General features: G+C 37.0%; 1 protein-coding gene across 5 annotated transcripts in view; it reads left to right on the top strand.

Moving 5' to 3' along the window:
- Window positions 1-15,693, top strand: part of Cdin1 (CDAN1 interacting nuclease 1) — a 256,459-nt gene that overhangs the window by 204,712 nt on the left and 36,054 nt on the right. For 3 of the 5 annotated variants that reach the window (XM_063250310.1, XM_063250307.1, XM_003475666.5), the window contains one exon: window positions 1,554-2,909. The exons of the other annotated variants lie outside the window; for them this stretch is intronic. In XM_063250310.1, coding sequence (XP_063106380.1) covers window positions 1,554-1,570 — 17 coding nt within the window. In that variant the 3' untranslated portion in view covers window positions 1,571-2,909. Of the gene's footprint in view, window positions 1-1,553; window positions 2,910-15,693 lie in introns of those variants that run through there. 5 annotated transcript variants of the gene reach the window in all.

Raw genomic sequence — 15,693 nt, 5'->3', positions numbered from 1 at the left:
TAATGTGTGTTCCGGGTACGGACAGATATGACTGAGATAGACCTACTAAGAAACCCTCTATTAAGCAAAAGCAAGTTCTTGTCCAGGTGTGAACTTGTGTGCATTCAAGCGCTGGGATTCACACTCTTGTATTAGTAGCCTGATTCTTCTGACTCTGGGGAGGCTGTTTTGGAGACACTAAAAGATGAAGACACCAGCTCTGAGCTCCAGGTGCCTCACTGGGCCAGTGCACAAGTCTTCTTGTCAGCCCCAACTCCTGCGTTCCCAAGAATAAACTCAAGTGGAGTTGCCATTTCATGACTCTGTCCCTCCACAGAGGGGCCTCAAAATCTTGAACTAATCTTGAATATAACTTGGCCGCTGTACTGATGTGAATCTCCAATCCATGACATCCAACTGAACTTTTTCACGTGCATACAGTATCTCACAGACCATCCTGTATTGTTGGCTTTGGCAAGTACACTGCAGCATGTAATAAATCACGGAAGGAAAAAGCTTTTGGCCTACCATGGTTCAGGCTGCTGTAATGTTAGAATACAGAAAGCAGTTCTGTTTTTAGACATCCTTTTACTAACCAAACATTCATAATTTATGATTTCACTGTAAAATTCCTGCAACACTACACCAAAAGTAGTGCTGCCCTTTAATTAAGTGCTCTCGGTAGGAAAAAACGTGGAACTGATGTGCCAAACATCTCTCCGTGCACGGTGATTGATAGTGATTACATCTTTATGAACCCAGCCTAAAGGTCTCTACTTCCTGATGTGTGAAGTAGTCTGCAGGGCCACTTCCTGAGTCTGCCTGGCGGGGATCAGGCGCTGCTAACAAAATTGGAGACAATTCAGAGGCACAAATTAGAAATATTGAGGTTTTAAGCCTTCCCCATCTGTACTTTGTCACTGGTCTACCTGACTTTGTTCCTTTTTCTCTGAGAACCAGTGACCAGCTGCCCCCACACCTGGGTTGGAATGCAGAGAGAAAAGCACTCGTTGAAGGTCCCTTTAAAGAATTCTAGTTTGTCATATGGATAAATTTTTAAGGTTAGGGAAAAAAAATGGATGACAGGAGGCACCCTGTTGGTACATGAGTATAGAACATTATAGCCAGAGAGGAGGCTCAGCTGTTCTATTAAAAATTTTTGGTTTATTTTTTTCATTGATAGCAGCCAATTTTAATTTTTAGAATAATACTTCCATTAGGAGACTAAAATCCCGAGCCAGGTATTCCTGGGCTCACCGTTCTTTCTTCTGTGAATTAATCTTTCATCCACTAAGTCGTCAAGCCAGTCTCAACTTCTAACACCTCACTGACAGGTAACATGGGTATGTTTACTGTACCTGAAATTCTTTAGCTTCCTGGAAAAAAGGGGGATAGATCCATTGCAAGTAGCAACACTTGTATTAAATGAACTCTTTCTTTCATTTGCCTTCTTTCATCATAATGATAGCAATCAAATCAACAGCAGCCTTTTAATCATCTATGCCTGTAAAATGACATTTTTCTGGAGCTATGTTGATACTGTGTGTCCACATTATTTTCTGATGTTTTTGCAGATTTGGGCCAGGCTTAGTCATCTATTGGTACGGATTTATCCAGGAGCTGGACTGCAACCGGGAGAGGGGCATCCTGCTCAAAGCCTGTTTTCCCACGGACATTGTCACCTTGTGCCATAGCACTGCGTGACCCCACAGATCCTGGAAGAGAAGCTGGGTGGAAGAGGTGAATCCGCAAGCAGTTTACTTTCCTGCAGTGTAAACTCCTGGCAGCATATGCCCTGAACTTCAGCTGAACTCTTGCTGTATGGCCACACTGCTACCTCTCTAGACAAACATATCAGGAGTTTCTGTTTTCCTTCATCCCTTGCTGATGCGAACAGCCAAGAACTACAGACACAACCCACTTGTTATCAGCATTTCTGTCTCTGCCAAACAGTTAGTTTATATATAGTCACAATCTTTCTTCCTTCCGGATGGTTTCTCCTTGTATAGTGAACAAAAGAAAAAACGTGGAGACTGAAAGGTGTGATTTTGCAGTTCTCGTCTCAGTCACCTTCTCATTTTTTTTCCCTAAGCCTCCGTTCATCCTCTCTCCCTCCCCCTTTCTTCTCAACACATTTTCAGATCCCCAGTAGCATTGTCATCGGGGAATAACCTAGAACAAACCTAGACAAGTGGCAGATGTGAAGCTGGAACGGGTTTTCCCTCTCACCTGTGGGCTTCAGCATACCTGATCGCAGCCTGCGCTGCGCCTTAGCCCCGTGCAGTCTGGACAGTGTCCTGGCTTCGGCGGCTGAAGGCCAAACTGCAAAAGTACACTTGACGAGAATTTCCGCTTTGATAAGGCTTATTTGAACACCAAACATTTTACATTTATCTCATTTAAAAGTATTAGTTATGTCTGGAAACCACACGCTTTGGCTTGAGGCTAAGAGGAAGGATTGAAGCTAACAGCGCATGCTGTCTAGAGTTTATCTTTAAACATGATTAGTTGTCAGTGCTCTGCTAGCCAGTATTTTTATGAATAAGAAAGCACATTCTGTAGTACACTGCTTTGTATCTGCATTTTATAGTACATAATTATATAACACTTGAATAACTTAGACATTAGAAATGTTTGGCTTTGAATGAATTAACTGTAACAAAAATAAACCTAGGGAAATTTTACATAAGCAAAATAGATTTTATATTTACTCACATTAATTTATTCACTTCCGTATACTTCAGACCAGACTTCAATCTAAAGGAAAATGTCAAGAAGTTAATTTTAAGCATATCTTTTAAGAAATTAAAAATTATCTATTTCAGAAATGTATTTAGGAAAATATTTGCATCCATGCTTGTGAAACATAACTTTTTATATTGTCAAATAGATGATTTTGGAAATATTAATAAAAATATAACTTTTGCAAACAGATGTGTTACACAGACGGCTTGATTCTTTCAAAAGACTAAATTTTTCTTTGCTACTGTTTTATATCTAAGCAGGTTTGTAAAATTCTGCCTGTTCTTTGTGTGTGTCTTTTTGTTTGAGACAGGGCCTCACTGTAATTCAGGCTGGCTGTGAACTTACCATGTACCCCAGCTGGCCTGAAGCTCAAGGGGATGCCCCTGTCTCAGCCTCCTGAGTGCTGGGATTACATGGAGGCTCCACCCAGCTGACTGTTCTTCCTTTCAAAGGACATGAACATATCCAGTCCAAAATAGGATTTTAACTCTGAAGTGAGGCAACATTAAATCACAAGAGAGAGGAAGATGAAATGGTAACGAGGTGTCAGGCAACTGTTTTCGGTATAAAATTCATTATGCAGATTTTGTAAGTGAGATAGAAGGATTTGAAACTACTAATAGATTGCCTGATACACACACTTTAAACAGAAATGTTCCCAAGAGCAGGTTTCATGGCATGCTCAAAACTGCTTTTTTCCCCTCCTTAGGAAAAAATTACATTTATCTGCACAGATGCTGAAAATCCTGTTAAACCCCTGTCAAGGATTTGTTTGTTTTACATTAGACAAATTTATGATTAGCAGGCACAAATAAATTTAAAAAATAAAAACGGTGCTTGGATTCTGTATTTATTCTTCTACCTGGAACCCTGACATAATGTGTTGTGAGAAGGTTCTGGTATTCACTGGCAAAGACACCTCCAATTTATGAATGAGGCTTTACAATTTGGCTTTTAAAAGTGAGAGAGAAACCAGGAGTAAACTGTACACACTGTGATAAAGTTACAAGCGACTCAAAAGTAAGCTTTTTCCCCCACAAAAACTAATGTGATTATATATTGACTGCATTTGCATTGGAGGGATAAGGGAGAACAGACAGGCATGTTTCTAATTGGAAGTTTAAAGCCTCCTTGTATTTTCTTTTATGTTAAAAATACCTATCTGTATTTCATCTCTATATGTTGTTTGTTGGTTTTTTTTTTTTTTTTTGGTCTAATATAAACAGTCTTGTAAAATAGACCTGGAATGACAACTTACTTTTATTGCTGTCATCATTAGAATAGTAACATAAAAGCCAAATCTTGTTTTATGGAACATTCTGTGTACTATGCTCATGAATTACACCAACTGAAGAAGCACACAGGAGTGTGTGTAAAACATAGCATGAAATGTTCTCTCCCGCATGCAGAGACTCTCAAACACAAGAAACCCGTTTAAAGTGTGAGTAAGGATTGGTTTCATGGGGTGACTTCATAGACTTCCACCATCCTGGCCTCCTCTCCCAGGAAGCCATAAACAATCGAGAATCTTTTTTTCTTTTGCCTTTTGGTGAGGTATATGTCAACTCTTCAACATGCTCCTACAGTCACATATAAAAGGTTAAGTTCAGAGCCCTAAAGTAGAAAGTAGACCTCCAGGGGAAATAATTTTCTTTCTACTGTAGGTGTGTGTATCTGCTCATTATCTGTAAGGTTTGATTTCACCCTAGAAAAGATGATAAATTGTTGGTCTTTAGGGGGGGTGCATTAACTCATGCAAGCCACCGGAGGATAACTTAGAGCCCTGATGAGGTAATCTAAATGGTCTCTGGTGGGCCACCCTAATTAATGCACAGTGCCAAAGTGAACAGTTAATTCACTGCCTCCAACTAGAGAGTTACACCCATTGTTTCCTTTCCTCTTTGAAACCAAGATAAGTAGCTGTTTGCTCTTTTTAGCCTGCGCCCATCAATAGACCTGATGTTTCAACTGAATTAAACCATTGCAGTCCTGTTCTTACCTTAACTGTTCCTCTCTTCATGGTTCTCTTCTTGTCACCAACCCTTGCCCATTTCCTTCCCCATGTGCACTGTGCATTTCTCATTTCGTTTTGAATTTTTCTCACTAGAAAATGATCCAAAGGCCAAAATACGTATCTAAATCCTGGTGCATATGTTGAGGGGACTGGGGAGCAATTGGCCTCATCTCTTTGGGGACGAGCAAAACCTAGGCATCTTTCTTGGGCCAAAATTTTCAAATGCATGTGTGACACCTGTAGGATCATAGAATTTTAAATAAGGCCGCAAGATTTTACTGGGTTAAATATGGTACGAGGTTTATGCCCTCAGTAAATATTTTGGTACAAAGAGCCAACAAAGCGTGTAAAAATTTTATAGCTTCTGTTCAACCTAAATGATGATATTCAACCAATTAAAATTGTGAATTAAAATAAAATGTCTATGAATTTGAGAATTTCTCAGGCTGTTTATCGTGAAGTCAGCTTCCCACTGATCTGATGGACTAGATTGCCTCACAGTAACTATTTTATGACAAAGTCGAGCAAACTTAACTAAAGAGCGAGGGTTTGCCTGCAGTGTCTCTGTGAATAGAATCTGAACCTGTCTGTGTGGATCTTTGGTTAAGGTAGGGTTCCACGTGACAAAGTTTGGGTCATCTTATCACAGAATTGAAAACTAATTTTCCTATACATAGTAAAAATGTCTGAACCCGTTTTATTAAGAACATGCCTGGATCCCAAAGATTAAATAAGGCAGATGGAATTATGAATTAAATAATAACCAGCTTGGGTTCCCCTTGTGTTTTTTACCTTCCTGCTATTGTTTTGAATAAGGCTATGGGACAAAGAGCCGCTTAGGTCAAGCACTATAAATTACAGTTTTCATACAATAGTAATCCACTCAAATGATTTCAAAGTCTGATCAAAGTACTTCAAAAAGACTTCTAAAACTTTTCCACCATACAGAGATGGGGAGAGGCCCATTTGATGCCTTAAATTGTTTTAGTCAGTGTAGCAAAGCTTAATCTTGATGTCATAGCTACTTTATATAAAACCCAACTCATGATTAATAAATTCAGCTTTCTCATTGTTTCATGTGTTAGAAAAAGAGATTTAAGTTTTCATCCAGTTAACTAGGACAACTAAACATTAGTCACTTGTAATATAAGGAAAAGATACAGTAATATTTTAAAATAAGCATAACTTACTGATTAAATATGACAGGATTGTGTTAAAGCATTTGTTAAAGCTGTCTAACCTGTACACTTAGAATAAAGCCTATCTCTGGATTTATTTAGTATTTTAGTAATAATCATATCAATAGATGTTTTTATTTTCAGCCTTTCTCCCTCACTTAGATTTATCCGCAGCTGTCTGTGTATCAGGCAAGGATGATGGGCAGAACCCTAGCAATTGCAAAGCTAAGCGAATCCTGGGCTCACCATATATAAAGTTAGTGTGGACGGCACAACAGTGTCAGGCTCCAAGAAGAACCCATGGTTCTGTGTCAGGGCAATTTTTATTTTTTAAAAGGAGGTCATTTTGAAATGCTGACATGAAATATAACCAAGTCAATTAAGTAATAACAATTGAAGTTCAGAGTTTAATTGAGGGCCAAACATGAAGCTGATGACCATTAACCTAAAACAGTCATTAATTCCCCTGGAAACTGCTTTGGTTAAAGGCATCTCAAGACTAACTGGCACTTTTTTCTTTTAAAATGCCTTTTGTCATTTTTACATTCAGCACAAATACATTCAGAAATAATTTAGTGTGTCTGTAGTAGATTTTCTGTACATTTGATGTTTCAATTGAGGTTCTTTTGAAGGTCGTCAAAATTTAGATTAAAAAACTGCCATTTCTGTATAAACCATAGTTTTTAAGTAACCAAATATGCACATTCTTTTAGTTACTTAGTGTTTATCTTAATTGGGACTTCTTGCTATCCTGGATTAATGCAAGATTTTTTGATTAGACTATAAACTTGAGAGTAGAAACCACATTTTATTTCATTTACTTCTCTTTATTTCCTAATATCTAACAGAATTCCTAGTATACAGCAGGTCTTCAATAAATATTTACATTAAAATGTTCTTGCTTGCATTAAGCAAATAAATGGAACCTTTTTTTTCCCATTTTCTTCAGCTTGACAAATAGGTGTATTTACTGAAATCAAAGAAAAGTATCCTATATGTTGATGTTAATTAAAGAATTACATTGGAAACCATCAAAATCTGAAGTAAAGCAAATTTATGGACAATAATTTAGGATGCATTTTTAGTTTTAAGGGAAATTCATATGACCATATTGCATTTGCTTTTTTTTTTGAAGAATTTATTGAGAGAGACAGCTTTTGTCTGAGAGAGTAAGGGGCCCAGAAAATGGTTTGTCACTGTTTTTGCTTTAAAATTAGCCCTAGAGCATTACTTATCCACTAAATTGCTAAATGACAACCTTAAAAATCTTGTCTTTCTTTAAAGGCTTATCCTTAGCCTTATATTTCTACTTTAAAAACAGTTTACCTTAAATCTATGTGAAGCCACAAATCACAGTGTTTCACTCACAAGATTTAAGAGTATTCAGTGGAACTATGAGATTAATTGCAAACTTTTGATTGCTCACTTTTGTAATCTTAAAATGATGGCAAGTGCTTCCTGGCCAGAGAAGTGTTTGATGGCTTAACAGACAAGGATTCTTTGGTCATTTGCCAACAGGATCTGATCTTTGGAGGGACACTGTTGATGAACTTCTCAGTGGGCGTTTCCCTTGTTAGTCATTAATTCACAGTATATTATCATTTGAAAACTAAAGGCATTTGAAATAGTTCCTCATATTTTAGAAATTTGCAATACAAAAAATCCTGGAACTTCCACATTTCTTTTTTGCTGGTTTCCCAGGACTCCATCTCTTGGGACACTTTTGTGTGTGATTTCCTCTTTGAAAATCTGCAGAGAAATGACCACTATAAAGGTACCTGTGAGAGCCCTCTTTGACTCCATGTGATAATTCTGTCTTGCATTTCTAATGGTCAAGCTACTTAAGGCACAAATAATGAGTCCTTGATTTGTATTCAGAAGTGCTGTACTTGAGATACTGTGGAGAACTTTTAAAAGCAATAAAAAGTCCCACTTGGAGAAAAATAATTATTACTTGTCAAAATGGAAAAAAAAAAAAAACAATAGATTTGGAAATTTCAGGAAGACAATCACAAAGTGAGGAAGAAAAAGAGAAACCTGTGGTGCTTTTAATAAGATTTTAACCATACACTTTATTCAGTAAATAGTTCTACATTTGCTTATAATGGCTGCATTCACTGCTATTAAAAAGGATTCTGAGGGCAAGTTCAGCTCAGCAGGAAATAAGTTTACAATCAGTTATGGGCGCTAGTCTTTGAAGTGGGTAGTGACCACATGGATGCCATGTATTTTCCATTCTTGCCCTGGACCATTCATTTTCAGCACAAATATAAATAAATTATAAGCATTTGGAACAGAATGCATAGCTGTTCACTGACCTAAGTAATAAAACAAGCAGTAACTTTCCCGTAGTTCTGTAATATTAAGTGAGTGCCTGTTCATGGCTAAAGTCTATCTACAAATTCAGATACACCAAGTATATTGATAGGAACATGATTTGAAAACATATACAGTAGAAAAGCAAAGAAAACTATGACTTTCAGTAAACTATAGACCTACAAGTTAAGTGATGTCATTGATGAGAAACATTGTGGGGCTGGGGATTTAGCTCAGTGGCATGAGTGCCTGCCTGGCAAGTGTGAGGTCATGAGTTCTATCCCTGGTACCAAAAAACACCAAAAAAGCCACACACAAAAAAAGAGAAGCATTGTGTATCTATATTTTTGGCTTTCCATAAGGATGCTGAAATTGGAGGATTATTTTAGATTATATTAGATGGCCTTAAATCCTCCCCAGGTTTTTGGGTTTGATTTTTGTTTGTTTTTTCCCCAGATAGACTTGAGAGTCAAGGTCAGTGGCAGACTCTTTTTCCTTTCTATTTCATGTCCTCTGTGTCATTCAGCTATCAATTTTTGGCTTTTTACAGTGAACTTTATGAGATACTGCCATGGCTTATGTCAAGATAGCACCCCAAAGCCTCATGCAGTCATAGGTGGAACTTTTTCAGAGGTGGCTGAAGCTCAGGTGTGTGATTGATTCATGGTGCAATAGGATACTAGAATTGCAGGTACGTGATTACTAAATCGGTCCACTGATTGATCTGGCACCACCCTTAACCCAGTAGCACAGATAGAATATCAAAGATAGCATACCAAAGCTTAGAGAAAAGCTGCTAATGTCCCTCACTTGCTTTGCTCCCTTTACCCGCCATGAACTGTTCCTCCTCTGCGATGCTGTCTATGATGCCACCCTGCCTTGGAGCCAGCTGATTATAGAGTAAAACCTCTACAAAGTGTGGCAAGTAAACCTTTCTTGAACTTTGGACATCAGGTATTTTGTCTCAGAAGTGATAAAAGTAACTAAGACAGGTATTTATTATTTATGATACTGGTTTAAAATATACTCCCATAAAGTAGTGTTAAAATATTTTCAAGGATGAAGAAAATAAGTGTGCTTTATATGGCAAAGTGGTTTTTGTTAATATGTTTACTGTTAAGCCATAAATAATTTTCCTAAATCCTTTTATTTGTATCAATTCATTAATTCTGACAGCTAAAATGATAATTACTGTATGTGAAAAATTAGTAGGCAAAAATTTTAAAGTACTATGATTTGTGCTAATTTGAGTAGAAGAATATTTTGGTTTTTAGAGTTACAATTTTTAAAATTTTTACAATAAATGAAAATAATAAAAGATAATTAAAAAGCAGGACAATGAAAAACTGGTGAAGTGGATGTGAGTACAGTGTACATTAATAGAAAATCAGGCTTTGGGTGAGTTATGTTCATCATACTCACTTCTCCACTGTCCTTGAAAGTGTTTCCTAGAAATAGGGAAGTAACAATGGAAGATTGGAGCCAAAGATGAAGGCAAAAATTCAGGTGAAAATTAAATTAAATGCTCAGCTGATTCCTTGACGATTTCCTAATAGGTGTACAGAAAAAGAAAATAGAGCTATTAGCAAAGTTGAGACAAGTTTGAGTCATAATCTCAGAATTTTAGAACTGGAAGGTACTAGAGGCCTCATTTTACAGATTTGAAAATTGAAATGTGGAGAGAACAAATGATTTGTCCAAGGTCATGTGGTTACTTTATGAGAGACTGGATCAGAATTTAACTCCTACCTGAGTCCACTGTCTTTTCTTCTGTAAGGTTAATAACTTATTTCAGAGAGAATTTCCAGTGCTATAATTTACTTTTACAATTTACAAGCTAAAAGGTCATGATATATATTTTCACCAACATTCTCGAACCTTAATCAGAACCTTGTTTTGGCACAGCCCCTGACCACCTAAAACCTATGTAGAAATTGGTTGCTTTTTTAGCAGAAATAGTTTTTATTTCACTTGTGTCCTGAAACCTTTAACATTTGGTGACAACCCATTTCTTTACATTGGCATCTAGCCACTAAGCATGAATTTGAAGTCAGTTTTCTTCTTTGGCCAATTTCATATTAATTTGATTTTCCTTCCAGTGAAGATTAAAAACAAAATTCTCAACAGATATTATGTTTACCATCTTTTCCTGGAAGAAGATAATATTTAAATCCACTGATCATCATCAGGATTGAGCTGCATTTAATATTCTAGAACCATAGTGAGGAGATCTTGGTGCTTTGACAACTGGAATCCTTCTCTCCACCCACAGACAATCAGACTCACTAGACGCTGCAGTTTCTTCATTTGTAAATTTGAAATGATACCTGTCACACAGGTCCATTGTGAGCACTAAATAAGATTAGTACTTAGTGCATCATAAATCATAGCTCTAATAAACTAGTGTCATTATATATTATAGCTTTATGTTATATAGTTATTAATAAAATACCACTACCATAGAATTTATTTAATAAATGATATACCTTATTTTAAAACTGTTTTCTGTTTCATATAGAAAAACCTATCAGGTGGTTTGGCTTATTGCTTTTTCTAGCATTCATTTAGGGAAAAAAAAAGAATTTTCTAAAAGTTACGAAACAGTTAAAACAAGATCCTTGTTTATGATGGGTACATGTCAAGTTGATTTAAGTTGACTGTATTTGCAGATGTCTAGTTGAACATTCTGAGGCAATGAGTTCATGTTTCTTTTGATAGTGACTCTGGCCTTTACCATAAACACCATTTCAGTGTCATACACCACAGAAACCAAGCAGTACTTACACTCTGACTGACAGCCCAAATCTGCCGTACACAGCTGAACCCCCAAAACATTGCAATTTCCTTGTAATTTGGTTGCCACCATAATCATGGAAAGAATTAAGTTTGTGAACCAAAGCACCACTGTACCTTCTCTGGGCCATTGTTCATTCAGTGAAAGAAAAAATAAATGCTCTTTGAATTTGAGCTTTGAAACAACAAAAATGTAGAGCATAAGGAATTTAGGGAAATTTCTAGTTTTTCCTTGGATTGTTTTTCTGATTTATGATTGTAATACTTTGGGGGGTAGTTTTTAAAATGTGACTTTGACCAGCGTGCTACTCTTAAACATAAACTTTATTAGATCACAGGAAATTGAACAGATTCTAAACAATTGAGCAAATATCGATGCTTCCCTCACAAAACACAGACCAGTGTTAGATGTTGGAGACAGATTCTGAATCAGCTTTTACTTGGCAGCTTAAAGCACTGTGATAATAATGTTAGGCAGGGAAAGAAATTCCTTTCATCTAGGGCCTTCAGAATATGTTGCAAACAATGAACCCAGCTAAATAGCACCCCTGCTAGGTAGGTGAGCTTTCTTTCTTATTGAAGTTGCTTATTGTTTTATGATAATAAAGGAAACTTGGGGAGGGGCTTGTTCTAAAGAGAATACATGGTTTCTTTAAATATAATAGGTGATATTTGGGATCTGAAAAATAATTTTTAAAATACGTGCCCACTCAATCATGGAAAATAACTCATAGCGTGGATTGGATAGTGTTATGATTGAGGTCTGTGTCAGGTTTACTAAAGAAACAGATATAACACAAGATATACAAATATGTAAGAAATTACAAGATTGGATTATGATGGTCAGTGACAGTTGGATGAGGAAGTGTGCAGAGGGTGTCTGCACACAAAAGGCTAATGGGTTCGGACCAATTCTGGAGCTCATTGCAGTATTCTATGCAAGTCCATATCAGGATGCTTGCTGTGTCTATGGCTGAAGAATCTGTGTTGGAAGACTGAAGAGTCTGTGATAAAGGCTGAAGAGTCTATGCCAGAAGGATGAAGAGTACCATGCAGAAGCAAATGGTTTGTGCCAGACACCAAGAGATGACACACAATCCGAAGGTGAAGAGTGGAGCTCCTTCAAAGAAGCAGCAATCAGTCCTTCCTTATTTCCCTTTTATTATGTGTAGGCTACCCATCCTAAGGTGAGTGTAGCTCTCACACCATCCCTGCAGCCTTCTCTTGCACAGCATCAGGAAGTTTATGAAGCAAGGACACTGCCTGCCTGCAAAATTACTTAAACTTTTCAAGTTGACACAGTCAACCATTACGATATCCTAGAATATAAACGGCTGCCCTAGGGCATGTTCTCTACAATCTAGGATGTAGAACTGCTGAGTTGCTTAAGCCTCTAGACTTTTCAAATTGACACAATGTATCAAGCATTATAAGATCTAAAATGTCCCCCCAAAATCTCATGTTGTTCAGAAGTGAGGATCTCAGAAGGTGATTGGGTCATGTGGATGCTATGCTCATCAGTGGGTTAATCCATGGATCAGGTTATAGCACAATGACCTGCTGGAGAGTTCCACTTGGAGGAGGTAGGTTACTGGAGGCCTGTCTTTGACAGATATGTCTCTCCCTCTGGCTCTTTCTCTCTCTGTTTCTGGCTACTATAATGTGAACAGCTTTTCTCTGCCACAAGCTTCTTCAGGAGCCAGCTACTCATGGACTGAAATCTCAGAAACTGTGATCCAAGGTACACTTCTCATCCTTTATAGTTCAAGTGTTAAGTATTTTGTTCCTGTAACACAAAACTAACACACTCAGACTGACCAATTAATGTGCAGAAGATGTATTTCCATAGAATATTAGTGATATGTCTTGTACTGAAAGACAAAAATACCACAGAGACCTACCAGCAGGCTCTCTTGGAAGCTCTGTCTACACTTCCAACTTCAATTGTTAGGTAAGGTAACTGAAAGTTGCTGAAGTTTCACAGGCCTTCAATGTCCCTTTCTCTTGCTCATATATTATAAAAGGGAAAACAGAAGATGGAAAAAGATCACTTTCTTTTTTAGTTACTTTAGTAAAAGTTTAACAGAAGTAATAGTCTTGTAGAATAATTTTACAGTGGGCTGACTGCTTTTGCATGGTATATTGAAAATGTTGTAAAGATAATTTAGATTCTTTCACTATCTAAATTTGTCATTTTCAATTTGCATTTGATTCAGTCTGGCATCATATCTGTTAAAAACATAAAGCCTAACACAAACTCCTAAAATGAGTTGATTTGATTTTTAATTTTTTTATTTTAAAGATGGTAAACTTAAACATAACAAAACAGAATAAAAGAGATCATAAGAAAACAATTTTAAGAAACACAGATTTCAAAGCAAGACCACCAGAGATCTTCAGTGTATCATATTGTCTCTTGTTTTCTTCCAAATACTTGTCCATATCTTCACACACAGTGAATACATACTAAACAAAATAGTACTAAACTGATCAGAACAGGATGATGAAGGCATTTTAGGTCTTCAAGACCAGACAATAGGGAAGTCAACAATGGCTGTCATAGTGTCTCTCATTCTCTTCAAAATAGTTGTCCATACATTCACAGATAATACAGAAGTCAACAATGGCTGCTATAATGTCTCTCATTCTCTTCGAAATAGCTATCCATATCTTTACATATGTTGAAATTAAACAAAAGAAAATAGACTAATATCACTCTGGGCAGAGAATAATAGTGTTGCTACATTTTATATCATAATGCTACATAATTAGCACTGGGTATTTTAGTGTCTCTTTTTCTTCAGAGTATCTGTTCATTATATCATGCATTATATAATCTATTCTCATAAACTATTTAGAAGTTCTACACTTGCATGGATCGCTACATGTATACCTACCCTTTCTGTATTATAGAGAAAAACAGATCAAAACAAGACAACAAAACAAATTCCTAGAAAAACATGAAATGGAAAAGACATAAAACCATAATACTAGGTGATCTACAGTAGTTACTATGCTGTCTCTTGTTATTTTCAATAGAATTGTCTACATCATCGGGCATAATATAATTGAAAATAGCACTATATAGCAATATTAATAAAAACACAACATTGGAGACATTATAGGACTTCAAAAACAGTTAATCAAACCAGAATGGGTATCCTATTGCATCTTGTAGTCTTCAGAGTAGTTGCCTCTAAGACTTGATACTATCAAGCATACCAAATTTGAATAAACTCAGTCAAGACAAAATAGTGATCTAACAAACCAGATTCAATAAGATCGGTCATAGTAAGACAGTGTAAGTAATACAGGGCTTCAATTTAAGTTAATAGGAAATTAAGGATACTTACCATAGTATATCCTGCTATTTTGGGGATAGCCGTCTCTTCCCTCAAATCTATTAAGAGTAGACAGACTGGAGCAGAATAAAATCAAACTAAACAGAGCAATAAAACTAATGTGGCTTTTAAATCCTGATACACTATTAACAATGTCCTCTGCTTTCCTTTTTTAGACAATTCCTCCTCTTTCACTTTCTCAGGGTGCTTTGTACATTTTGGGTCCCACCAACTCCCCCAGTTTTTAGGTTGGGGGGCAATCCGTTATCTACCCAAGTGGTGCCAAACCTTTTCACCCCTGAGCTTGATCTTGAGCTATATTCCTTTACCTTCCAAAGCCTCAAAGTTTTCCCTCTTATAGCTGAGTAGTTCTCCACTCCACGAAAGTGTCATGGCTTTCCAACCTATCTGCAGCTGCTGGACGAGTTGTCCCTATTTCTCTCTGGTTCCCTGTCACATAGAGCATTGTTTTTTCATCTTTGACTTTTGGTTTATTAACCTTCTTTCAGGTAGATTATATTTCCTACTCAGAGCATCTCCATGGACTCTATCTGCTGGTCTACTCTGCTTGTTTCTTTTTGTTAGTGTATCAAGGCATCTGTATTAGAGATTATAGCCAATGACTTGATCTGATTATCACCTCTACTTGACTTAAGTTTATGACTCAGTGACATCAAATTATAGAGAGCTAGCCCATAAGTGCTTGGAGATATATAAGGAAAGGGCTTCTTAACCGCTGTGGAAACTATCACTCCTCACAGGCTAGAACTATAATGTCTCCAGAAACAGCCTATTTAGTTCGGGAGTAAACATGGCCACCCTAGGAGGGCTGAAAGCACTTCCAGAGCAGTTTGTAAGACCTCAGAATGTACACCCAGAGAATTCATTATCCATGTAACCATTCCTCTGCACATGCACACACACACACACCCACACACACGCGCGCGCACGTGTGTGCACACCTACCTTCATGTTTTCTAACAGAATGTAATTTTAATCAGGAACTGAAAGAAGGGCTTTATCATAGTCCATGGAGACTAGCCCAATAACAATTATGCAGTACTATCTTGGTAAGAAAAACCCATTATGAGATTTCAGAGAAAGCTGGTCTTCTCTGATAAAAAGAAAGGGAAACCCCCTTTCTGTCACCCTTTGCTGTTAATATTAGGATCAGACAGTCAGAGCTATGGTGCCTATCTGTGACCATGCAGAGAAGGCTAAGAAATCACCAGAAACCAACAGACCACTGAGTCCATATTAGTACTGCCAACTGTTACCATGTAAGAAAAAAATAATCTTATTTCAACTGTTAACTGATGAATGAAGG

The sequence above is a fragment of the Cavia porcellus genome, unplaced genomic scaffold (genome assembly GCF_034190915.1).
Source record: "Cavia porcellus strain 051 isolate PalLab524CR breed Dunkin Hartley unplaced genomic scaffold, mCavPor4.1 scaffold_6, whole genome shotgun sequence".
NCBI classification, from domain to species: Eukaryota; Metazoa; Chordata; class Mammalia; order Rodentia; family Caviidae; genus Cavia; species Cavia porcellus.
This window is presented reverse-complemented; position numbering and strand designations above follow the sequence as displayed.